The sequence below is a fragment of the Tamandua tetradactyla genome, chromosome 5 (genome assembly GCF_023851605.1).
Source record: "Tamandua tetradactyla isolate mTamTet1 chromosome 5, mTamTet1.pri, whole genome shotgun sequence".
NCBI classification, from domain to species: domain Eukaryota; kingdom Metazoa; phylum Chordata; class Mammalia; order Pilosa; family Myrmecophagidae; genus Tamandua; species Tamandua tetradactyla.
In genome coordinates this window covers 77,968,391-77,995,082 of record NC_135331.1, presented here as the reverse complement: position 1 = coordinate 77,995,082, position 26,692 = coordinate 77,968,391, and the positions used below count along the sequence as shown (strand labels likewise).

Here is a 26,692-nt window from a genome sequence, read left to right as displayed (position 1 = left end):
TGCATAGGCTCAGATTGTTAGCACATTTGTTTTGGAGATATGTGTTGGAGAGTGCATTTAATTAGGAGTTTCGCTAGATTTTTCTGACAGGTTCTCATGATAAATTAGAGAAGTTTGAAGGGATTTAAGATGAGGTTGCACTTTAATTGAGTCTATTTAGTCCAAAGATATATTTCATTTGGTGTGTCCCATGTTTTTAAAATTCAGAAATTTCACACAAAATTATGGATTTCAGACTTCTCTTAAATAATCAAACCAGTGATCTGGCAGGACCAGACTTGTGTTCCCACCTAGTAACTACTGACTAGTTGTTAGGTAGGGCAGTGCACACTGCTTTTCCTTATCTATCCTGTTGTTCGCTCATCAAACCCACTTCAGTTATGATTCTTATAACCCTGATTTATAACAGGAGCTGACCCTGTTATAAATGACCCTGATTTGAAGGGTCATTTAATCTTTAATCTGCATAGTAGATTAAAGAATTGTGGAGTGCTTATAAAACCACTAATGATACAGATCTGTTCATTATTGGAAAATAAGTTGTATTAAAGCTCTCTTATTGTGGATTATCAGTAAAGAGTTAGTTAGGGCTATTTCAATATTCAGCATGGCTAAAACCAAACAATTTATGTTCTGCCACTCCTTCCCACAAACTTGTCATCTTCTTTCAAAGCATAAAGTTACCCCACTTACTTTGTGTGCTTTTCAGTGCCTTCCACATTTATTTCCTTTCCATCCCGACAGCTCTGGTTCTCAAACAGAATTATTCACAAAATTTTCCCCTACTTCACCTTTGCTGTTTCAGTACCTTTGATTATGCCTAATTAACTGTCTCTCCCATCCTAACAAATCTTGTCTCTTCTATGAAGCTTTTCTTGGTTATCTTAGCCAGAAGGGGCATTTCATCTCTCACTTAGTTCTCTGGTAGTTGTCAGTATCACTCAGTACAACACATCATTCAGCGTGGTAGAGTAAAACTAGAATGAGAAGTCCAGGATTTGAATTCTAAGTTAACTGTGTGACCTAGAATGCCTTATTTCTCTCAGCCTTATATAAAGTGCGTAGCATACTGCCTAGCATATGACATGTACTCCATAGATGTTATTTTTCTACCATCTTCATTCTCTTCTCTCTTGAATAGGGATGGCATTTTATGCTTTTCTGTAACTCTCCTAGCTCTTAATACAGCAAGTAGAAAATGACAGTTAAATAAATGAGCATAGATATTAGTCTTTGTGATGATATTCCATATATTGAGATTCTAAAGGCTTTCAAGTACAGATCATTACTGTTGATGTCGGAAATCACAACCTTATTTGTAAACACAGAATAACATCACACATTTTTTTTTTTTATTTTTTTTTATTTTTATTTTTTATTAACGGAAAAAAAAAAAAGAAATTAACACAACATTTAGAAATCATACCATTCTACATATGCACTCAGTAATTCTTAACATCATCACATAGATGCATGATCATTGTTTCTTAGTACATTTGCATCGGTTTAGAGGAACTAGCAACACAACAGAAAAAGATATAAAATGTTAATATAAAGAAAAGAAATAAAAGTAGTAGTAATAGTAAAAAACAACAACAACAAACAAACCAACAAGCAAACAAAAACAAAAAAAACCCTATAGCTCAGATGCAGCTTCATTCAGTATTTTAACATGATTACTTTACAATTAGGTATTATTGTGCTGTCCATTTTTGAGTTTTTGTATCTAGTCCTGTTGCACAGTCTGTATCCCTTCAGCTTCAATTACCCATTGTCTTACCCTGTTTCTAACTCCTGCTGAACTCTGTTACCAATGACATATTTCAAGTTTATTCTCGAATGTCCGTTCACATCAGTGGGACCATACAGTATTTGTCCTTTAGTTTTTGGCTGGATTCACTCAGCATAATATTCTCTAGGTCCATCCATGTTATTACATGGTTCATAAGTTTATCTTGTCTTAAAGCTGCATAATATTCCATCGTATGTATATACCACAGTTTGTTTAGCCACTCTTCTGTTGATGGAGATTTTGGCTGTTTCCATCTCTTTGCAATTGTAAATAACGCTGCTATAAACATTGGTGTGCAAATGTCCGTTTGTGTCTTTGCCCTTAAGTCCTTTGAGTAGATACCTAGCAATGGTATTGCTGGGTCGTATGGCAATTCTATATTCAGCTTTTTGAGGAACCGCCAAACTGCCTTCCACAGTGGTTGCACCCTTTGACATTCCCACCAACAGTGGATAAGTGTGCCTCTTTCTCCGCATCCTCTCCAGCACTTGTCATTTTCTGTTTTGTTGATAATGGCCATTCTGGTGGGTGTGAGATGATATCTCATTGTGGTTTTGATTTGCATTTCTCTAATGGCCAGGGACATTGAGCATCTCTTCATGTGCCTCTTGGCCATCCGTATTTCTTCTTCTGGTAGGTGTCTGTTTAAGTCTTTTTCCCATTTTGTAATTGGGTTGGCTGTCTTTTTGTTGTTGAGTTGTCATCACACATTTTGTACTCTTTTTTATAGGTATGTCCTGTTGAAAGAAAGAAACATGCTCCTAACCCTGGAGCAGGAGGCCAAGAGGCAAAGATGGCCAATGCCAAGTCCAGAGCGGTTAGAAAAAGTAAGGTTTATGGGAGACTGGACGCTATTGTGTGCGATAATATTAAAACCAGTGAGTGTATGGTTATTGTATTACTTGTCATATAGATTTCTTTATTTTTTATCTGTTTAATTTTTAGACAGTTTAGGTCACTTTATTTTTTATATATATGTGCATTTTTTTAAACATTATAGTATAACATATATACCAAGCAAAGAAATAAAAAACCAACAATTTTCAAAGCACTATTCAACAAGTAGTTACAGGACAGATCTCAGAGTTTGTCATGGGCTACCATACAGTCCTCTCAGATTTTTCTTTCCAACTGCTCCAGAATATAGAAGGCTAGAAGGCTTAAATATTTTTTTATCATCACATTTGACTTTTTTCTTTCTTTTTTTGTGAAAAATAACATACATACAAAAAAAGCAATAAATTTCAAAGCACAGTACCACAGTTAGTTGTAGAACATATTTCAGAGTTTGACATGGGTTACAGTTCCACAATTTTAGATTTTTGCTTCTAGCTGCTCTAAGATAATGGAGACTAAAAAGAGATATCAATTTAATGATTCAGCATTCATTTTCCTTTGTTAAATCCTATCTTCTCTGTATAACTCCAACATCCCCTTCGATCTTTCTATCCTTCTCTTTAGGGGTGTTTGGGCTATGGATATTTTACCTTTTTCATGTTGGAAGGGTCATCACTAATATGGGGTAGGGAGATGAAACTGTCTGATATTCTGGAGAGGTTTCAGGACTTATCTGGTTCAGGCACCCATCTGAAGGTTCTAGGTTTCTGGAAACTTACTGTAGTGCATGGAACCATGTGGAGTCTATATATTGCCCTGGGTGTTCTTTAGGATTGGCTGGAATGGTCCTGGTTGGGGTTTGGCAGATTATGATACGTAGCAATGTCTAACTGAAGCTTGCATAACAGCAACCTCCAGAGTATCCTTTCGACTCTTATTTGAACTATCTCTGCCACTGATACTTTATTAGTTACACTTCTTTTTCCCCTCAGGATGGAATTGTTGATCCCACGGTCCCAGGGCCAGATTCATCCCTGGGAATCATCTCCCACGTTGCCAGAGAGACTTTCACCCCTGGTTGTCATGGCCCACATGCGGGGGATGGCAATAATTTCACTTGCAGAGTTGGGCTTAGAGAGAGGTCATTTATTCTTTTAAAACGTTATTGAGGAGAAGAGGGTGCCAAATTGGCGGCTTAGTGAAGTGTGGGATTTAGTTTGTCCTCCAGAGCAGCTAGTAAATAGCCACAAACAGTACAGAACAACTGCTGGGGCCATGTTAGTGACCAGACACACAGCGTACTCCAGTCTGGACAAGCTGAATCAGCTGCGATCCCACCCAGAACCATGAGTCCCCCAAGCCATGGCAGCTGGTGCCCCTCCCCCACAGGCTGCTTTCCAGAGGGGAAAGTAAAGAGGCTTTACTACCAGCAGGGGCTGAGCACAACCAAGCTCCAATTATGGAATTAACTGACTAATTCAGACTACTAAAAATAGGCCCCCAGCTCAGCTGAACCTCGAATAAAAGCTGAGGTTACTGGTTTTTCCTCAGTGCAGAGGGGCAGGGCTGATGGAAAAAGATAAAAGAAGAAAAAATAATTGAGATTTTTGGATCAGACAGCACAAAATACTTAAAATCACCTGGGCCCTGAAGGAAAGGAGGGGACACACAGGACCTGGAGATACACAGAGCAGTGTACCAACTTAAGCTCTTGATTAGCAAACCCAAGGAATAGGGCTCCTGCTCTGAAAAGGATTTTTCTTTTTCTGTTTTGTGGCTGTGCTTCTGTGTCTGGGATGCTGTTTGGATACAGCTGCATGGCTTTTCAGGCTCCAGTTGCCCCAGGCATGGGCAGAATTAAGCTTGCTTAAGAGTTTGTCTGGAGCCTGTGCCTTCCCCAGGAGAGGGATGGGGCCCAGCTCTGGTGGAATCCCTCCCTCGAGGAATTCGGACCCCAGGGTCTGGAAAATCGAAACCATTAAAGCCAGCCTACAACCTCTCCTCTGTTAACCATGCCTTCAGGTCTGCTGAAGTTAGAGGTACCACATCAACTTATGATGGTAGGACCCGCAGGCAGCACACACCACATACAGGTCAAGATAGGAAAAAAAGAGTCCAGAGGCTTCATAGGAAAGTCGTTTAACCTGTTGGGTCTCACCTTCAGGGAAAACTGACACAGGTGACTCTTTCCTCCTAATAGGAGGCCAGTTTGGTCTGGGAAAATTTGACTTGAGTCTGTAGTACCTAAGTAGACCCTCCTAAGGGGGCAAAAAGAGGCACCATACAGGCAGGGCAGGAAACAAGAAAATAAGAACTGAAAAATTCTGATCTGTTAAACAAAACCTAAGCTAAAGATCTAGAGTAAGTTGAACTGAATGTCATAGAAAAGATAGGCAACAAAATCATCCAGCAAGTAAATCCTAGGTAAAAAAAAAAAGTGAAAACAATCTCCAGAATAAATTAATTAAGGAAATTAAATGCCTAGTCATCAGCAGAAAATAACAAATCATACTAGGAAAAATGAAAACATGGCCCAGTCAAAGGAACAAACCAATAATTCAAATGAGATACAGGAGTTGAAACAATTAATTCAAAATGTTTGAACCAACGTGTAAAACGTCATCAAAAATTTTAAAAAAATGAATTGAGGGAAGATATAAAGAAGGCAAAGGACGACCAGAGGAATAAATCAAAAGTCTGAAAAACAAATCACAGAACTTATGGGGATGAAAGGCACAGTAGAAGAGATGAAAAAAACAATGGAAATCTACAATGTTAGATTTCAAGAGGCAGAATATAGGATTAGTGAACTGAAGACGGGATATCTGAAATCCAACAAGCAAAAGAAAATATAGGGAAAGGAATGGGAAAATATAAGCAGTGACTCAGGGAATTAAATAAGAACATGGAGTGCATGAATATATGTGTTGTGGGTCCCACCCAGAAAGAAAAGAAAAGGGAAAAGGCAGAGAAAAACTAATAGAGGAAATTATCACTGAAAATTTCCCAACCTTTACGAACAACTTAAAATTACAGATCCAAGAGTGGAGGGTACCCCAAACAGAATAGATCCAAATAGACATACTCCAAGACACTTGCTAATCAGAATGTCAAATGTCAAAGACAGAGAGAAAATTTTGGAATCAGCAAGAGAAAAGCAATCCATCACATACAAGGGAAGCCTAATGAGACTGTGTTGACTTCTCAGCAGAAACCATGGAGGCAAGAAGACAGTGGGATGATATATTTAAAATATATTTAAAAGAGAAAAACTGCCAACCAAGAATTCTATATTCAGCAAAACTATCCTTCAAAAAATGAGTTGGAAATTAAAACATTTTCAGAAAAAAAATGACTGAGAATTTGTGACCAAGAGACCGGCTCTGCAAGAAATACTGAAGGGAGCACTAGAGACATAGATAAGAAAAGACAGGAGAGAGAAGTGTGGAGAAGAGTGTAGAAATGAAGACAATCAGTAAAGGTTAAAAAAAGAAAGATATGACATAAAACCCAAAAGGCAAAATAGTAGAAGAAAGTACTACCTTGAGAGTAATAATGCTAAATGTTAATGGATTAAACTCCCTAATTTAGACTGGCAGAATGGTTTCAAAAAGAGGACCCATCTATATGCTGTCTGCAGGAAAAGTATCTTAGATCCAAGGATAAACACAGGTTGAAAGTGAAAGGCTGGGAAAAAATATTTCATGCAAACAACAATCAGAAAAGAGCAGATGTAGCTATACTAATATCTAACAAATCAGGCTTCAGATGTAAAAAATTAAAAGAAACAAAGAAGGACACTGTGTGTTAATAAAAGCAATAATTCACCAAGAAGACTTAATGATCATAAATATTTATTCACTGAGCCAGAGTGTTCCAAAATACATGAGGCAAACACTGAAAAGAGAAACAGACACATCTACCATAATAGTTGGAGACTTCAATTTCCCACTCTCGTCAGTGGACAGAGAACATCTAGACAGAGGATCAGTAAAGAAACAGAATTTGAATAATACAATAAATGAGCTAGACTTAACAGACATTTAATAGAACATTGCACCCCACAAGAGCAGAATACACCTTTTTCTCGCGTGCTTATGAATCATTCTCAAGGATAGACCATATGCTGGGTCATAAAACAAGTCTCAATAAATTTTGAAAGATTAAAATCATACAAAACACTTTATCAGATCATAAAGGAGTGAAGTTGGAAATCAAAAATAGGCAGAGTACCAGAAAATTCGCAAACACATGGAGGCTCAGCAACACACTCAAAGGAGCATGGTACTGGCATAAAGAAAGATATAATGACCAATGGAATTGAATCGAATGTTCAGATATAGACCTTTCATCTATGGACAGTTCATCTTTTATAAGGCAGTCAAGCCAGCTCACCTGAGACAGAATAGTTTCTTCAATAAATGGTACCTAGAGAACTGGATATCCACATGCAAAAGAATGAAAGAGAATATATATCTCACACCCTATACCAAAATTAATTCAAAATGGATCAGGGACCTAAGCATTAGCTCTAAGACCATAAAACTTTTAAAAGAAAATGTAGGGAAATATCTTATAAGTCTTATAATAGGAGGTGGTTTCCTAGATCTTACACTCAAAGCATGAGCAGTGAAAACAGAAAGAAAGAAATGGGAACGCCTCAAAATTAAACACTTTTGTGCATCCAAGAACTTCGTCAAGAAAGTAAAAAGACCGTCTACACAATGGAAGACAATATTTGGAAATGATGCATCAGATAAAAGTCTAGTATCCAGAATATATAAAGAGATTGTTCACTCAACAACAAAAAGACAAACAACCCATTTATAAAATGGGCAAAAGACATGAACAGACATTGCTCAGAAGAGGAAATACAAATGACTAAAAAGCACATGAAAAGATGCTCAACTTCCCTGGCTATTAGGAAAATACAAATAAACACCACGAGATAGCATCTCACACCCACCAAAATGGCCATTATCAATAAAACAGAAAGCAACAAGTGCTGGAGAGGATGTGGAGAGAGAGGCACACTTATCCACTGTTAGTGGGAATGTCAAATGGTACAACCACTGTGGAAGGCAGTTTGACAGTTCCTCAGGGAGCTAAGTATAGAATTGCCATATGATCCAGCAATACCATTGCTAGGTATCTACTCAGAGGACATGAGGGCAAGGACACAAACGGACAGGTGCACACCAGTGTTTATATCAGCATTATTTACAATTGCCAAGAAATAGAAATAGCCCAAACGTCCATCAACACATGAGTGGCTAAACAAGCTGTGGTATATACATGTGATGGAATATTATGCAGCTGTAAGCCAGAATAAAGTTATGACATATGTAACAACATGGATAGACCTTGAGGACATTATGTTGAGTAAGATTAGCTAGAAACAAAAGGACAAATACTGTATGATCTTACTGATATGAGCTAGCATTAGTGAATGAACTTGGAGAATTTCCGCTAAGAACAGAGACCATCAGGAAATAGAAATAGGGTAGATATTGGGTAATTGAAACTAAAGGGATACAGATTGTGCAACGGGACTGATTGTAAAAATTCAGAAATGGATAGCACAATACTACCTAACTGTAATACAATAATGTTAGAACACTGAATGAAGCTGAATGTGAGAAGGCTGGAGGTAGGAGGCCTGGTGGCCCAAAGGAAATCAGAAGGAAAGATATACAATAAAGACTGAGATGGTATGATTTATGAATGCCTAGAGTGTGTAATGATAGTGACTAAATGTAGAAATTTAAAAATGTTTTGCATGAGGAATAACAAAGAAATGTCAGTATTACAGGGTGTTGAAAATAGATGGTCATTCATATTTTAAAACTTTGACTTACATGTGAGACTAAAGCAAAAAATGTTTATTTGGTACAAAATTTATATTTTGACTAGTGCATTTCCTAATATAACTTACGTGAACAGCTTAACTGAACGCTGTTAAGTACGTGGAACCTTAAGTAGGGCATGAGATTTTGTAGGTTTGTCCTTGGGGGAATGGGGAGAAAGGGGGAAAATTCAACTTCCCCAACTGGAAAATTGCTGATATTCTCACAAGCAGTGAGGACAACCACAGCAATAGGATGAGCCCCCAATCTTGTGGTTTGTTCATATGAAACTTAGCCCCACAAAAGATAGGCTAAGCCTACTTAAAATTAGGCCTAAGAGTCACCCCCAAGAGAACCTCTTTTGTTGCTCAGATGTGGCCTTTCTCTCAGCCAACACAACAAGCAAACTCACTGCCCTCCCCTTCTGTACATGGGACTTGACTCCCGGAGGTGGAGACCTTCCTGGCAATGTGGAACAGAAATCCTAGAATGAGCTGGAACTCAGCACCAAGGGATTGAGAAAACCTTCTCAACTGAAAGGGGGAAAAGAGAAATGAGACAAAATAAAGTGTCAATGCTGAGAGATTCCAGAGTTAAGAAGGTATCCTGGAGGTTATTCTTACGCATTAAATAGATATCACCTTTTTAGTTAAGGTGTAACAGAGAGGCTGGAGGGAACTGCCTGAAAATGTAGAGCTGTGTTCCAGTAGCCATGTTTCTTATACAGCTTTTACAATGTGACTGTGTGGTTGTGAAAACCTTGTGTCTGATGCTTCTTTTATCTACCTTATGGATAAATGAGTAAGACATGGATTGAAAATAAACAAATAATAAGGGGGAACAAATGTTAAAATAAATTTTGTAGATTAAAATGCTAATGATCAATGAAAGGGAGTGGTAAGGGGTATGGTATATGTGAATTTTTTTTGTTTTTTATTTCATTTTCTGAATTGATACAAATGTTCTAAGAAATGATCGTGATGAACATACAACTATGTGATATTGTGAGTTGTTGATTATATATCAAGAATCGAATGATCATATGGTAAGAATGTTTGTGTTTGCATGTTGTTTTATTTAAAAAGTAAAGAAATAATAGAAACAAACTTTATTGAGGTATAATGGATGTATCATAAAATTCATTTGTTTTGGTAGGAGGCTGGGACAGCTGGGCAGATCAGCAGCTGCAGCAGGATGGCCCGCTGGTGCCTCAGGCTACATGCTGGGTGTAAACCTCTCAGGGCAGGTGGGTTCAGGGCATCCTCCCTGGCTGCCTGCACTGGGGAAGGCTGCCCATGTAGGACAAGGCCAACAGGGTGAACAATGGTTACAGCAGCCTAGAGGAGGGCGCCTAGGACTATGTCACCACCAGCACCTCCTTTTTCAGGAGAGTGCCCCAGGGCAGCAAGACATATTGAAAAACTAAAAGAAATTCTTAAACAGTATTACTTTGCTATGTCGGGACCCACTTGAAATTTGACATTACGTTGTGGAGCAAAAGCAATTGTGGAGAAAGAGAAGGAAATCCACAATTACCTCACCAAAGAGGAAAGCAAAGAAAAGTAGTTTATAAATACAGTTTAGCAGTCACAGACAAATTGAAGATGAATTTGGATTCAAATGGAATTTACACTGGCTTCATTAAAGTACAGGTGGAACCCTGCAAACCTCCATAGACTTCTCAGAACCCAGAACTCACTCCCGGTTAGCAACGGCTGTATGAACACACTTCCTGTTAACATCACATACACTGTCAGGGAAGTGATTATGGCCTTGCTCAAAAAGTGTCTCATAACCAGTAGTCATGCCAAATTTGCATTTTATAAGCACTGCTGCAGGGAAGATCAAGTGATTGCCTGCAACTCAGACCTTTGTTCCATCTATGTTTGTTAGCAGTGCCTAGGACAGATATACTTAGTTTTGTTCTTCGTGACCATGTCATTGGAGAGTAGGAAGCCTTTAGGCTTCAGAATTTCTTATGTATCATGAGCAAGGAAGATGAACAGCTACAGAACCTGAAGAGGTGCTATATAAATATAACCTACAAATACAAGGTTGGAGAAGCCCTGAGCAAGGTATGGAAACCCAGTTAAAACATGGGGCTCATGGCCACTCAGGAACTATGCTGGCCTTTTAGAGCACATGGAGCTGTAAACAACAGCAGCAACCATTTCTCTCTTGTTGGAGGACTGTTTTGTTACCCTATGATATAAGGATCTTCTCTGTATCTGGATTTAATTCCCAAAACCAGGTCACACAGCATCCTGCATCTTAAGTATCCTGTGTAAGGGACTCTGCAAGTTTATTAAATTAGAGATTACAGATTACCATGCTATAAATTATGACTCTGTGGGCATCATTAGGCAGCATTCTGAGTGCTTTGAGGCAAGAAGCATAAACCCTATCTACCCCACTCCTTTTTTTAATTTTAATTACGTGATGATGATGTGATAGCTTAGTTGTGCAAATGATTTTTTAAAAGCTTAACAAGGGCAGTGCAGCAGTGGCTCAGTGGCAGAATTGCCTGCCATGTCCAGGACCTGGGTTCGATTCCTGGTGTCTGCCAATGCAAAAAAAAAAGCTTAACAAGGAATCTATTTGAATGCTTATTCTCCTTGTTTTTTTGTTTTATTTTGTTTTTAATATCAAAGGAAATCAGCCATGTGAATTGAAAGTTGTAGAAACTAGGAACTGAGGATTTTGTCAAGGATTTTGCAAGAATTCGACAAAGTAAAGAGCAGGTATAGAAGGACTTAGAGTTTGAGGACTCTGAGGATGGAAGCACATGGTTTGTGTAATAAGTTTATGGTCGAGAAGAAAAGTATATTTGCTTTTTTTAAATTATTGTTTGCTTTTAAACTGGTAAAAACATTCTGTGCTAGTTTGAAAGGATGTATGTCCCCTAGAAAAGCCATGTTTTACTCAAAATCCCATTTTGTAAAGGCAGAATAATCCCTATTCAATACTTTATATTTGAAACTATAATCAGAACATCTCCCTGGAGATGGGATTTAATCAAGTGTGGAGGTTAACCTGGATTAGGTGATGACATGTCTCCACCCATTTGGGTGGGTCTTGATAAGTTTCTGGAGTCCTTTTTTTTTTATAAGAGGAAACATTTTGGAGAATGAGAGTGATTCAGAGAGATCCAGAGAAGAATGGCATGGCCACGAGAGCCCACAAGCCAGTGACCTTTGTAGATGAAGGAAAATGCCTCCCGGGATGCTTAATGAAACAGGAAGCCAGGAGAAGAGGCTAGCAGATAACACCATATTTGCCATGTGCCCTTCCAGATGAGAGAGAAACTCTGTGTTCACCATGTGCCTTTCCAGATGAGAGAGAAACTCTGAACTTCATCAGCCTTCTTGAACCAAAGTAATCTTTCCCTGGATGCCTTAGATTGGACATTTCTATAAACTTGCTTTAATTGGGAAATTTTGTCAGCCTTAGAGCTGTAAACTACCAACTTATTAAATTCCCATTTTTAATAGCCATTCCATTTCTGGTATATTGCATTTCGGCAGCTAGCAAACTAGAACACATTCCATTTTGAGTTATTGAACCCATTTTAGGATTGCTTAATTTCCTGGTGGGAAAAATGTGGGAACATAGCCAGGGAAGGTGGAAGCTGAATTTAAAGGATGAGCTCATAAGAGAGTCTGGCATCAGGCAACTGGATCCGACTTCTTGGGTTGAGCCACTTTCCCCCTTGATTTTTCCCTTGTGGAATGGAAAGTCTTATTGGTGTAGCTGCTCTGGGTAGGTAGTCCAATTTCCAGTAGCTTATGACCATTTGCTAACTCCTTTTAAGTTGCATTTTATCCCAAGGTGGTTTTCAAGGTTAAAATGGAGTTTGAGTGAGAGGGAAGGGTTGGGAGCAGCTGTTTTTCCCTTGATTGTTAACTAGGAGGTTTATCAGGTTTAGGATTCAAAAAAAAATTTGTTATATTCTTTTTATTCCACCCTTCCTTTGTTTTTATTTTTCTTTCCTTTCATCTCTCCTTTTTTCCTTCCCTTTTCCTCTTCATTTTCTTCTCCCTTTTATAAATTGAATTTGGTTCTTATATACTGTAGAGCAAGGATATTGATTAAAGAAATACTACCAGATCCTCAATTCTGAAGGACTACAGCAAGGAGGATTGCAGCAAGAAAGGTAGGGAAGCATGTACCCAGCTGACCACACAACAGAATTATTTATGAAAATACTAATTTTAACAAAAGTGCATGTTTCTGCCAGCCGAAGAAATGCATGTGAAATAGAAACCTTCCTTAAATCCGGTTAAATCACCCCATTTTAGGCACCCATTTATCTGAAAAAATGAGAAAGTTATCCAGTCATTCCAGAAAGACCTTAAGTTTGTTTTATTCTAGATATTTTTGTTTATAAATTCCTGAGAAATTGACACATTGTTGACATCTAATGGATTCTTTTTGAAATTCCTAAGTGCTTCAATTCTTTTCATCTTATATGAAGTGTGCTTTTTATTGCATCTCTTTTCTGACTTTTCAAAGAATACCCATCTTGAGGGTATTTAAGAAGGCAGATTTAAGTGTTGCTTATGCTGTGCCACACAAAACATATCCTACTGGGGCAAATAATTTCTTCCTTAGCTTTTAGAGAAAGTTAAAAAAAAAAAAAAAAAGTAGAACTAGCTGTAAAATATGTATGGCGAGGGCGGGCCATGGTGGCTCAGTGGCAGAGTTCTTGCCTGCCATGCCAGAGACCCAGGTTTGATTCCTGGTGCTTGCCCATCCAAAAAAAAAAGCTTAATAAATAAAATGTATGGCATATATGGCATATATTGTTTAACTTTTCTTTTTTTTTAATTTTTAAAATTTTTTAATTTTTGGCATGGGAAGATTCTAAGAATCGAACCTGGGTCTCTGGCATGGCAGGTAAGAATTCTGCCATTGAGCCACCATTTTGTTTAATTTTGCATGTAATTTCTTTTTAGCGCATTGGTGAGATTTCAGTGACATGGTCACCCAACATGTTATCATTCAAGGAATGCTTTTGTGATTTTTGTACTGGTTTTACTATTCAGAATATGACTTGAGTTTGAGTATCCTATTATCAACCACCTACTTGGTCTTTTAATAACCTACCCCAGTTCATTTGAAAGCTTACATTTTGTAAAATACTTGTTTCTTGGACTAAGACACTGTTAAAACTTAAAGTGATAGCTGATGTTTTTTTTATTTGAAACTTATCTAAAATAGGCATCCTCATCTATATTATCCACTACAAGTTGTGATTTGGAAAACTTATTGTATTGAAATTCTGTCAAATCATGGTTCTTGGAAGACTAATGCTCTCTCTACTGGTTATTGCAGCAGTATTTTTAATGTTGAAAAGAAGAAAAAGGCTGCTAAAGCCAAAGAAAGATTGTTACAACTAATTTTATAAATTCTTATGTTAAACTATCAAAGCTTTGCTAAAATACTGTTTTCTCTTCAACATGTTAAGGTATAGGAAAGATATTAAGTGAAGGGATAGTATTGCAGGGGAGCATTTTAAATTGCAGCAGTAAAAAGTTATAATATTTATAATTTTTAAGAGTTTTATTTTATTTTTTATAGGGAAGATTTTTTTCCCTAAAATTGTTTCTGAAATGACAAATTGGATTCATTCTTGAAAGTTTCAGTTATTTGAAAAATAAATTCAGTTAAATGTACAGTTCAGTGATTTTTAGTAAATTTATCAAGTTGTGTAACCATCACTACAATCTAATTTTAGAACATTTTCATTACCCCCAAAGAAAATCTTGTACATATCAAAAAACAGCCCCAATTCCTATCCCTAACTCCCATTATTTAGAACTATGAAAAATTTTGACTGACTCAGCATTACAATCCCTTATATATGAGTACTTATTTATAAATAAGTATGTATTATTGTTCTGATTTATTCTATACATTATAAGAAGCAAACAAGGATGCCTTTGGGAAGATGCAGAGTAGGAAGCTCCTGGAATCATTCCCACTGCAACAACTATTGAACTGGCAGGAGTTGTCTGGTTGTTTTGGAACTCTAAAATCTAGTTGAACACTGTGTAGCATCCAGGGAAGAACTGAAGAAAGAAGCTGGTAAATTGCAGTAAATATCAGAGAATTTCACCTTCTGTGCATCAGCTACCATGCTCATCCCCAAGCTGTGTGGCAGGCAGTGGTGAGGACTGCAGCCTGGGCTCCTGGAAGCTTGCTGGTGCCAAGATGGATGATAAAAACTGGTTCTCTAAAATCCAGAGGTGTATGGTCTGATCACTAATCACAGATTTTAATCAGCTACTACAGGTCTTTGGGTGGCCAGCTCAAAGGGAGTCTTAAGGAGTGCCTATTTTTTTTCCCCCCTCTTTTCTCTTTCCAGTCACATTTAGGAGCAAAATAATTTGGAAAAGTCACAAATTAATGGCTCCTGCATTCAGCAGCAACAACAAAACATGTAACAATGCCTGAGGAGCTGAAAAACTGAGTTCTAGAGTTATAACACCATAATATAATGTCTTGTTCTCAAAACAAAAACAAAAAAAACATACAAAATGTAAAGAAGCAGGAAATGTGGCCCATTCCAGGAGAAAAAAATTTGCACGAAACCACCCTTGAGGAGGCTCATATTGAAAAAATATTTAATCAAATATTTTAAATCAATTGTCTTAAATATGTTCAGTGACCTGATGGAATCCATTATACAAAGAACTAAAAGGAATTAGGAAAACTGGTATCCTAACCAAAAGGAACCAAATAAATTTTGGAGCCACAAACTACAGTAATTAAAAGAAAAAAGAAAAAGAAAACTCATTAGATGCATTCAACAGCAAATTTGAACAGCCAGAAGAAAGGATCAGCAAACTTGAAGACAACACAGTTATCCAGTGTGAGGAGCAGAAAGAAAGCATAAGAAGAAATGAACAGAGTCTGGGGGACCTGTGGGACACCACCAATCATACTGTGCCGGTTTGAACTGTCATGTGCCCCAGAAAAGCCATGTTCTTAAATCCTCATTCCATATTGCTGGGTGGGACCTTTTTTTTATTGTTTCCATGGAGATGTGTCTTCACCCATTCAAGGTAGGGTTGCTTACTGGAGTCCTTTAAGAGGGAACCATTTTGGAAAAAGCTTTATTGTCAACAGAACCCACACAGCCGGAGCCCTTTGGAGATGCAGAAGGAAAACACCCCTGGGGAATCCTTATGAAAATGAGTCAGGAGAGAAAGCAAGCAGATGTCACCATGTGCCTTTCCAGCTGACAGAGTTGTGCCGGATCCATTGGCCGGCCTCTCTTGAACCAAGGTATCTGGGTGTCTTAGTGTGGACATTTTAGCAGCCTTACAACTAAATTTGCAACTTAATAAATTCCCTTTTTAAAACCCATTCTGTTTCTGGTATATTGCATTCCAGCAGCTTTAGGAAGCTAAAACACATGTCAAAGCAAAAGCAATGGAAAAAAAAAAGAATAGTTAAGTAGGACCTCCTCAAAATTGAATACTTTTGCATTTCAAAGGACTTTGTCAAAAAAGTAAAAAGGGCAGCCTTACTCAATGGGAGAAAATATTTGTAAAACCACATATCCCATAAGGGTTTAATATCCAGACTATATTATGAAATCCTACAACTCAACAATAAAAAGACAGCCTAATTAAAAATGGGCAAAAGTCTTGGATAGACATTTTTCCAAAGAGGAAATATAAATGGCTAAAAAGCACATGAAAAGCTTCTCGACATCACTAGCTATTAGGGACATGCAAATCAAAAGCACAATGATAATGTCACACCTACTAGAATGACCAATATTGAACAAACAGAAAACTACAAGTGTTAGAGAGGTTGTAGAAAAATAGGAATATGTACTCACTGTTGGTGGGAATGTAAAATGGTACAGCCATTGTGGAAGACAGTTTAGTGGTGCCTCAAGAAGTATTGAACTGCCATATGATTCAGCAAAACTGCTACTAATCATATTCTCAGAAGACTGAAAGCAGAGACACAAACACATGTTCATTATGGCTTTATTCACATTTGTCAAAATATGGAAATAACCCAAGTGTCTATCGACTTTTGAGTGGTTGAACAAAATGTGGTATACACATTCAGCTATAAGAAGGAATGAAGTTCTGATGCATGCCACAACGTAGATTAGCCTTGAGGACATTAGGTTGAGTGAAATCAGCCAGACAAAAAAAAGGACAAATATTGTATGGTCTCACTAATATGGACTAAATATAATGAGCAAACTAATGGAACTAATCTCTAGAATACAGATTACACAGAAGATTGAATGAAGGTAGAGAATAGAGAGCTGCTGCTTTATTTGTGCAGAATTTTTAATAAAGTTGACTATGAATGTTTGAAAATCGTTAGAGATGATGGCCGCATATTATTGTGAATGTAATTAACAGTGCTGAATTATGTGCATGATTGTGGTTGATAGAATTTTCAGGTTGTATATATCAATAGAGAGAAAGCTAGAGGCTTCACATAGTGAAACCTGTTGTGGACAGTGAAGTTGGTTAATAGTACAAATGTAAGAATATTCTCCCATGAACTAGAAAAAAGAAAGGGATGTGGCCCATGCAAAAAAAAAAAAAGCTGTGTTAATGGGCATACTATGTATTAAGATGTAATCTTAGAAAATAATATAAAGTGAGGAGGGACAGAGATATAAGAATTAGTGTTTGTATACTACTAAAGCTAGGTACTAGTTGAACTTTATTATTAGTTTAAGATGTTGTTTTAGTTTGCTAAAGCTGCCAGAATGCAACACATCAAAACTGGATTGGCTTTTATAAAGGGAGTTTATTTAGTTACAAATTTACAGTTCTTTGGAGAAGAGGCAGCTAACTTCCATCTGTGTTCCTCTATCACATGGGTAGGCACATAGCAACGTCCACCTCTGTCTTCAAATGGCTTTTCTGGGCATTTCCTCTGCATCTTCAAACGTCTGGGTCTGTGTTGGTTCTGAGCACATCTTCTTCTGACTTCTTTTAAACCTCCAGCTAATTAAATTAAACTAATTGCAGGGGACATTCCCCTTAGCCAACTGCAGATATAATCAGCCATAGATGAAATTCACATGCTTATGATTTAAGTCTACAGCAACAGAACAACTGGGCACCATCACCTGGCCAAGTTGACACATGAATCTAACTATCACAGATGTTAATTGTAATTATAAAGGTAGCCACTAAGAAAATAACAAAAAAATGTAAAGAAAAGGAAATAAGGGAATCAAAATGGCACAGTACAAAATAACTAAATGCAAAAAAAAAAATGGTTTAATTAAGGAACAAAGAACATATAAGATACAGAAAACAGCTAAATGGCAGAAGTAAATCTTTCTCAGTTACCTTTAATTTCAGAAATTAAACCCCTCTATTAAAAGAGATTGGTACAGGGTGCACAGGTACTTAAATGGTTAGAATGCTCTCCTTTCTTGTGGGAGACCCCCAGGTTCAATTCCCAGATCATGAACCCCCTACCAAAAAAAAAAGAGAGAGAGCTTGGTACATAGGATAAAAAAAAACATGCTCCATCTATATGCTCTACAAGAGACTCACTTTAGGTACACAGACACAAATAGATTGAAAGTAAAAGGGTGAAGAAGGTGTTTTATACACAGAGCAATCGAAAGAGCTGGAGTAGCTGTATTATAGTCAGACAAAATAGACTTTAAGAATACATTTAGATTGAAATGCTAGTAATCAGTGAAAGGGAGGGGTAAGGGGTATGGTATATATGAATTTTTTTCTGTTGTCTTTTTCTGAATTGATGTAAATGTTCTAAGAAATGATCATGATGATGAATATGCAACTATATGATGATATTGTGAATTACTGATTATATATGTAGAATGGAATGAAGGAAAAAAAGTATTTGTAAAGTCCCCTTGGGGGAATGGGGAGAAAGGGGGAAAATTCAACTTCCCCATTTGGAAAAGGCCTGATAGTCTCACAAGCAGTGCGGACAACCAAATCAATAGACCGAACCCTCAATCTTGGGGTTTGTTCATATGAAACTTATCCTTGCAAAGGACAGGCTAAGCATACTTAAAATTAGGCCTAAGAGTCACCCCCAGAGAATTTCTTTTGTTGCTCAGATGTGGCCTCTCTCTCAGCCAACATGGCAAGCAAACTCACCACCCCCTCTCTATGGTAGGACATGACTCCCAGGGATGTAAACCTCCTTGTCAATGTGGGACAGAAGTCCTAGAATGAGCTGGGACTCAGCATCAAGGGATTGAGAAGACCTTCTCGACCAAAAGGGGATATGAGAGATATAGACAAAATAAAGTGTCAGTGGCTGAGAGATTTCAAACAGAGTCGAGAGGTTTTCCTGGAGGTTATTCTTACGCATTATAAAGATATCCCTTTTTAGTTTAAAGTGTATTAGAGAGGCTAGAGGGAAGTGCCTGAAACTGTAGTGCTGTGTTCCACTAACCATGTTTCTTGAAGAAGATTGTATAATGATACAGCTTTCGCGATGTGACTGTGTGATTGTGAAAACCTTGTGTCTGATGCGCCTTTTATCTATAGTATGGAGAGATGAGTAAAACATATGGATTAAAAATAAATAATAGGAGGAACAAATGTTAAAATAAATTGCATACATTGAAATACTACTGATCAATGGAAGGGAGTAGTAAAGGGTATTAAAAAAATAGGGGGAACAAAGGTTAAAATATGTTGGGTAGATGGAAATACTAGTGGTCAATGAGAGGGAGGGGTAAGGGGTATGGTATGTATTCTAGTTTGCTAGCTGTCAGGATGCAATATACCAGAAACAGAATGGCTTTTAAAAGGGGGAATTTGACAGCACAATACTACCTAATTGTAATGTAATTATGTTAAAACACTGAATGAAGCTGCATCTGAGCTATAGTTGTTGTTTTTTTTTCTTATATATTTTTGTATTTTTTATTTTTATTTTTATTTTTTCTCTATATTATCATTTTATTTCTTTTTCTGTTGTCTTGCTATTTCTTTTTCTAAATCGATGCATATGTACTAAGAAATGATGATCATACATCTATGTGATGATATTAAGAATTACTGATTGCATATGTAGAATGGAATGATTTCTAAATGTTGTGTTAGTTAATTTTTTTTAATTAATAAAAAAAAAAAGGGAATTTAATGAGTTGCTAGTTTACAGTTCTAAGGCCGAGAAAATGTCCCAGTTGAAACAAGTCTATGTCCAATCTGAGGCATCCAGGGAAAGATACCTTGGTTCAAGAAGGCTGATGAATATCAGGGTTTCTCTCTCAAGTGGAAGGCCACATGGCAAACACAATCAGAGTTTCTCTCTCATCTGGAAAATAAATAGAAGTTCCAATATTATCTTCTTTCATCTTGATAGATCTTTAGAGATTAATGTAGGCATGGTAGGACTGATACTTCTTTCCAGATAGCATCAGTTGCCACGCAGGCCAAAATATCTGATTGTATATAGGCATCCAGTGATTCTTTGAGGTCAAAACATGGTTTTTAATACAACAAAAGTAGCAGATAGGGTGGGCCACGGTGGCTCAGCAGGTAAGAGTGCTTGCCTACCTTGCCCGAGGACCCAGGTTCGATTCCTGGTGCCTGCCCATGTAAAAAAAAAAAAAAAAGTAGCAGATAATCACTTCTTGGCTCATTGAATTCTGAAATAACAAGTCAAATTGGGTCTCCAAAAGGAATCTATAAAATTGCCCTCTCCAAGCAAAACTCATATATGGAAGTCTCAGCTAAATAAATTTTCATTTAAATGAAACTTTTAAAAAAATTACAAAAAGTGATATTGCAGACACATATATACCTACCTATGTAGAAAGTTTAGGAAATATTTGACAGAATGGTTCTTTGAAAGAAAATATTCAACATAGGCTTTCTGTAGCTAAGTCTTTATGCTTTCCCTTTGGAATTCTCTTGTAGGTGATTGTTGAAATAGCATATTTCTATTCCCTTCTCAGGTAGTAGAGTCCATGAATGCATTAGATACAGTTGTCCAGGAAAGAGAAGATGCCCTAAGACTTCTTCAGACTGGTCAAGAAAAACCTAGACCTGGTGCTTGGAGAAGAGACATCTTTGGAAGAATAATCTGGTAAAGAAATTACATTATATCTCTTCTCAGATGAGAGTGGACTTCCTATGCCTTATACCCCTGCGTGATATATTTTTTTAAAAAAACACCATATGAGATATAGTGGAGATGTAGCTAATTTATAAGCAAAGGTCCCAAACGCCTTTGGAATTCCAGGCTATCAATGAGGGTAGCCTTATAACTGTTCCTTTCTAAGTCTGATGTGGAGTATATAACCTTTTGAGAATTTAATGAAAGTTCTGAATTCTTTTTCCAGAACAATGTACATTATACATGCAATTTCAGTGAGGTATAAATCCTTTGAAGCTTCAGCACACACCTGCCTTCTTTGCCCGTTAAGAACCTGGGACTGTTGAAAAAGACGTTCTAAAGGAGTAAGTTCCCAACAACTTGTCCCAGTTTGCACCCACTGCCTTCTGGAAAAGTCCTGGACCAAAGTGTGAAACAGTATATCTTTTAAACCATACTCTGCAGTCCACTATTCAGTACATCTTTCTACTTTCATGACATGTCATTTTTCCTACCTCCACTTCCAAAATCTTGTCAGACCTAGGAAGACAAGATAATAAACATGTATACTTAGTTATAAATAATTGGGAAGACTCTGTGTATTCTTTCCTGGAGGTTTATTTACATTTGGATTTAAGCAGCCAACATCATTAGTAGAATTTTAATCATCAGCAAAATGGGGAAGGCATTTTGGGTGGTTTGGAGAGCTTTCCTGTAACCTTGAAATTACACCATATAATGGCAGCTTACTCATTTGATAGGTTCCTTTAATGGAATTTTTGGAAATGGGGGCGCTTGGATCCAAATTTAGGGAAGTAGTTATGCTCTCTGACTTACTCCACCACAGAAAAGAGAAATTATCAAAAATATCTCACTAAAAACTATTTTACTTTCTGCTAGTTCTTAATTTGGAGTAATCTTGTTGAAGTCAAATAGGAAAGGGTAGGGGTAGAGGGGAGAATCTGTGTCAACCTAAGGATATCTGATTATGGTAGTCTTTTCAAGGGTTTTTAAATTTTGCTTTTTAACTTCTCCTGAGTTAAAGTAGTCAACATAGCAATTATATCATTTTTCCAATAGCACTTATTAACAAAAACGTAATTCCAATACCTTTTTGAAAGGTTTTAAGATGTGAGGTAATTGAGAGAAAGGAAAGTAGACGAAAGGATTGCAAATGAGCTTGCTTTGTTGGCTGCGCTCCCGGGCAGAGCTCACCGAAACCAAAAAGGAGAAACCAAAAAGGAAATGAGGTGAGTTCGTGCACAGGGCTTTGGCGAGTGCAGTGTTTAAGGGCAGGGGTCAGGTGATGACATGAAAGGGGCAGCACATTAAACAAAGGATTATTATGCTAGCTGGTTGAGCAGCGGGTGGTTAGATGTCCGTGAATAGATGTTTGCTGCACAAGGACCTTGATTGTAACAGTTCACCTCTCATCCTGGAGTGACTTCATGATACCAGCCATAGAGCTCTCCCTTATTCCCCTGACCTAACATTCCAGCCTTTTTGTGATAGTAGGGCATCGAGATCTTTTTAGCTGCTTTCTGCTGCAGTGGGACGGCGTGGGGCTATGGGCTGAAATTGTTAGGATTGGGAGAGAGGAGAGGCTGGCTGCAGGAGTTTGATGAGGTCGGCAGGAGGTGATGCAGAAGCATTTGGTTGATCATTACTCTAGATAGTTCTCTTATACGACCCTGGAGGAAGTTAAGGAGGCAAGGAGCTAGGAGAAGAAAGAGACAAATTAAGATAATTGGACCTAGCAGTGGGAGAAGCCATGCTGTTAGTGGAGAGGAGAACCAGTTTAGAGCAGAGGAGGTTTCTTGTTTCCTGCAATAGAAATTTTCCTTTAGCTTGTTTAGCATTTGAATGTTTTGCTCTACCAGACCCAATTCATTGATGTAATAGCAACGTTTTTTTTGGAGGAATATGCAGGTCCTTCCTTTTTTGGCTGTCAGCAGGTTTAAGGCCTGTTGATTTTGAAGAGTTACCTGAGCTAGTGAAGTGAGTTGGCGTTGTAGAGATGAGAGAGATTCGGCTGTTGACTCTAGAGTTACCTGTAGTCGAGTTTTAAAGTTTTGAGAGGTTAGAATATTGTGTCCTAGTGCCCCTCCCTCTGTGGCTGAAGCTGCGACCAAGGCGATTAGGCTGATGCCTATTAGGATAGGAAGAAAAGCAGCCCTTTCTGAGCGCGAGGGGGATAGTAACCAAGCTAGTTCAGACTCCCCATAGAGGGTTAGTTGAGGAACAATAGTTACCAGGAAGCATGGTCCTGGGGCAGTGGGGTTAAGGCACTTGATAAGAGTTGTTTTTTTGTTTTTTTTTTTTATTAATTAACAGAAAAAAAGAGATTAACCCAACATTTAGAAATCATACCATTCTACATATGCAATCAGTAATTCTTAACATCCTCACATAGATGCATGATCATCGTTTCTTAGTACATTTGCATCGGTTTAGAAGAACTAGCAACACAACAGAAAAATATATAGAATGTTAATATAGAGAAAAAAATAAAAGTAATAATAATAGTAAAAAAAAAAAAAAACCTATAGCTCAGATGCAGCTTCATTCAGTGTTTTAACATGATTACTTTACAATTAGGTATTATTGTGCTGTCCATTTTTGAGTTTTTGTATCTAGTCCTGTTGCACAGTCTGTATCCCTTCAGCTCTGATTATCCATTATCTTACCCTGTTTCTAACTCCTGCTGGACTCTGTTACCAATGACGATAAGAGTTTTATTACACCAGAAATATTGCCCTTCGGGGGCATGGGTGGTGTTGTGGATAGTGGCATTGGTTTGGCATCAGTTTTGAAGTTTGGCTTGTTTTACAGTAATGTGTGTGAGGTAGCAGGTTTTTAGGGGATAAGGAAGGTTTTCAGACTCAGGTTCCCACAGGGGGATATTTTTTAGGGTGGTGTGGCAGGAACTAGGGCTGTGTTGGTGTATTTGGTGTATTTGGGTGAGGTTTATAGGGACGGCTGCCAAGAGTGGCCTATTTAATGATGCACACAGGAAACAGTGGGATATTTCAGGAAATATATGCTTTTGGTTGAGGAATTGCAAGGTTTGTTGGAGGATTTGAAGCCATGTGTGCGAGGTTGTTGTGGCAGAGGTTTGGGCAAGGTGATTGGAGAGGCTTTGCTCAGCTTGTACAATGTTAATAGACACTTGGGTAAAAGTAGTGTTAACAAGGACATATTCACAGTGTATTTTAATGGTGCCTATAGGGTATTGGGACCAGCTGCTATAGTATAGTTTGCCTTGGATTCCTGCTACCATTTCATGTCCCAGGGATCTGCAGTATTCATGTAAAATTGCTGGGAACTGATGTAAAAGTTACCCTTATGAGGTGCTTCATTGTAAGCATCGTGTATCCTGCATAACCAATAGGGACATCCCCCATATATGATGTTATAGTTGTTTTGGTTACAATAGCTTTTGGTTTGGTTGTATGGAAAGCAGGCATAAGGCCTTGGGCCCTTTTTAACTGATTCTGGAGTAATAGGAATGGTTATTGGTTGGCTACAACCTGTTAACAGGCAGTTTGCTGTGCCAATTACGTGAGTGGTTGCTTTTCCATTTTGGGTAAACGTTTCCCTGATTTGAAATTCCCAGACATAGGATTTGCTTTCAGTGGGAATTAGGAGGGTGAGTAGCACAAGTGATACAAACCTGAGTGGGCCCCAGAGGCTGGCAAGTGTAGGAGGGCTCATCCTGCTTATATAATTTGACCCGAGATAGGTGGTGCCAAGAAGAGTCCCCCAGTAGTTTTAGTGCTGTAGGTGTGGTAAGGGCCATTGTGTGTGGGCCAGTCCACCATGGTTGGAGTGGTCTGGGCTGCAGCTGTTTGAGGAGTACCTCGTTCCCCGGTTGAAGATTGTGGGGGGAATTGGCAGGATCAGTTTCCCCTGGTTGCGGCAGGAATCGGTCAGCATGTTCCCGCAGTAATTGCCTGATTAAAGAGAGATGTGGCAGGTAAGAGCTTAAAGGAGGAGGCTGCACCGGCAACTGGTGATTAAGTAGGTATGGGCGGCCGTACATAAGCTCGAAAGGACTTAGAAAAGTAGGTGTCTGCGGGGTGGCACGTAGACAGGTGAGGGCTAGAGGAAGGAGGTCAACCCAGGATTGTTATAACTTAATGGCCAACTTGGTTAGTTGAGTTTTGATAAGACCATTAGCTCGTTCTACCTTACCAGAAGATTGAGGTCGGTAAGGAACATGTAGCTTCCACTGTATTCCCAAGGCTGATGAGGTTTGTTGAATTACTTGAGAAATAAAAGCTAGGCCATTATCGGATTGGATGGAGGTAGGTAGTCCAAAATGGGGAATGATTTGTTTTAGAAGGATGTCTGCCACCACGTCAGCAGTTTCCCATGTAGTGGGGAAAGCTTCTATCCAGCCTGTTAAAGTGTTAACACTAGTTAGAAGGTATCATAATTTCTTATGATACCTTATGTGTGTGAAATTAAGTTGCCAGTCCTGTCCGGGAAGGTGGCCCCTTAGCTGGTGAGTTGGGAAAGTAGGGCGCAACCCTCCCTGCGGACTTGTCGTTTGGCAAGTGGGACAAGAGGAACAAACCAGCGTTATGAGGTTAGTTAAGGATGGGTGGTGGAATAAAGGCTGGAGGAACTGTGTGAGGGCTCTGGGTCCAATATGCAGCGATCAGTGTATCTGAGAAAGAATTTCGTGAGCCTGCTCGGTTGGGAGAGCCACCTTGTTATTGAGGAAGATCCAGCCCTCTGGTGTTGCAGAACTTCCTTGTGCGAGAAGGTCTGCACATTCCCTGGAAGAGTAAGCCTGTTGGAGGGAAGAAAGAGTAAAGAAAAGAATTGGTGCTGGTAGGTTTGAAGTTGAGGGGTCTTTGGTTAGTTCCCGTGCAACTGCATCAGCCCAGTTGTTTCCACGGGTGACATCAGAGTTATCTGTTTGATGGCCACTCGCAAGGGCAGCAGAAGGGCTTGAAGGAGGCGTTGGATTAATTTAGCATTAAATTAATGGTGAGCCCTTCGTGGTAAGGAATCCTCGCTCCCTCCAGATAGCTGAGTGGCAATGTGCTATTAAAAAAGCATACTTAACCATATGCTGGGTCACAAAGCAAGTCTCAACAAATTAAAAAAGATTGAAATCATACACAACACTTTCTCAGATCATAAAGGAATGAAGTTGGAAATCAATAATAGGCAGAGTGCCAGAATATTCACAAATACGTGGAGGCTCAACAACACACTCTTAAACAACAAGTGAGTCAAGGAAGAAATTACAAGAGAGATTAGTAAATATCTCAAGGCGAATGAAAATGAAAACACAACATGTCAAAACCTATGGGACGCAGCACAGGCAGTGCTAAGAGGGAAATTTATTGCCCAAAATGCCTATATCAGAAAAGAAGAAAGGGCAAAAATTCGGGAATTAACTGTCCACTTGGAAGAACTGGAGAAAGAACAGCAAACTAACCCCAAAGCAAGCAAAAGGAAAGAAATAACAAAGATTAGAGCAGAAATTAATGAAATTGAAAACATGAAAACAATAGAGAAAATCAGTAAGACCAGAAGTTGGTTCTATGAGAAAATCAACAAGATTGATGGGCCCTTGGCAAGATTGACAAAAAGAAGAAGAGAGAGGACACAAATAAATAAGATCAGAAATGGAAGAGGAGACATAACCACTGAACTCACAGAAATAAAGGCGGTAATAACAGGATACTATGAACAACTTTATGCTAATAAATACAACAATGTAGATGAAATGGACAAGTTCCTAGAAAGGCATGAACAACCAACTTTGACTCAAGAAGAAATAGATGACCTCAACAAACCAATCACAAGTAAAGAAATTGAATCAGTCATTCAAAAGCTTCCCAAAAAGAAGAGTCCAGGACCAGACGGCTTCACATGTGAATTCTACCAAACATTCCAGAAAGAATTAGTACCAACCCTGCTCAAACTCTTCAAAAAAATTGAAGTGGAGGGAAAGCTACCTAATTCATTCTATGAAGCCAATATTACCCTCATACCAAAACCAGGCAAAGATATTACAAGAAAAGAAAACTACAGACCAATCTCTCTAATGAATATAGATGCAAAAATCCTCAACAAAATTCTAGCAAATCGAATCCAGCAACACATTAAA

At 38.2% G+C, this 26,692-nt stretch overlaps 1 protein-coding gene and 1 pseudogene across 2 annotated transcripts in view; both read left to right on the top strand.

Moving 5' to 3' along the window:
- MRPL47 (mitochondrial ribosomal protein L47) overlaps positions 1 to 26,692 on the top strand; it is a 61,879-nt gene that overhangs the window by 8,507 nt on the left and 26,680 nt on the right. The window contains exons 4-5 of one of the 2 annotated variants that reach the window (XM_077161135.1): positions 2,523 to 2,619; positions 20,423 to 20,553. In XM_077161135.1, the coding sequence (XP_077017250.1) occupies positions 2,523 to 2,619; positions 20,423 to 20,553 (228 nt within the window). Of the gene's footprint in view, positions 1 to 2,522; positions 2,671 to 20,422; positions 20,554 to 26,692 lie in introns of both variants that reach the window. The other variant, XM_077161134.1, reaches the window with a different exon arrangement.
- On the top strand, positions 9,949 to 13,143 carry LOC143682180 (ras association domain-containing protein 3 pseudogene; annotated as a pseudogene).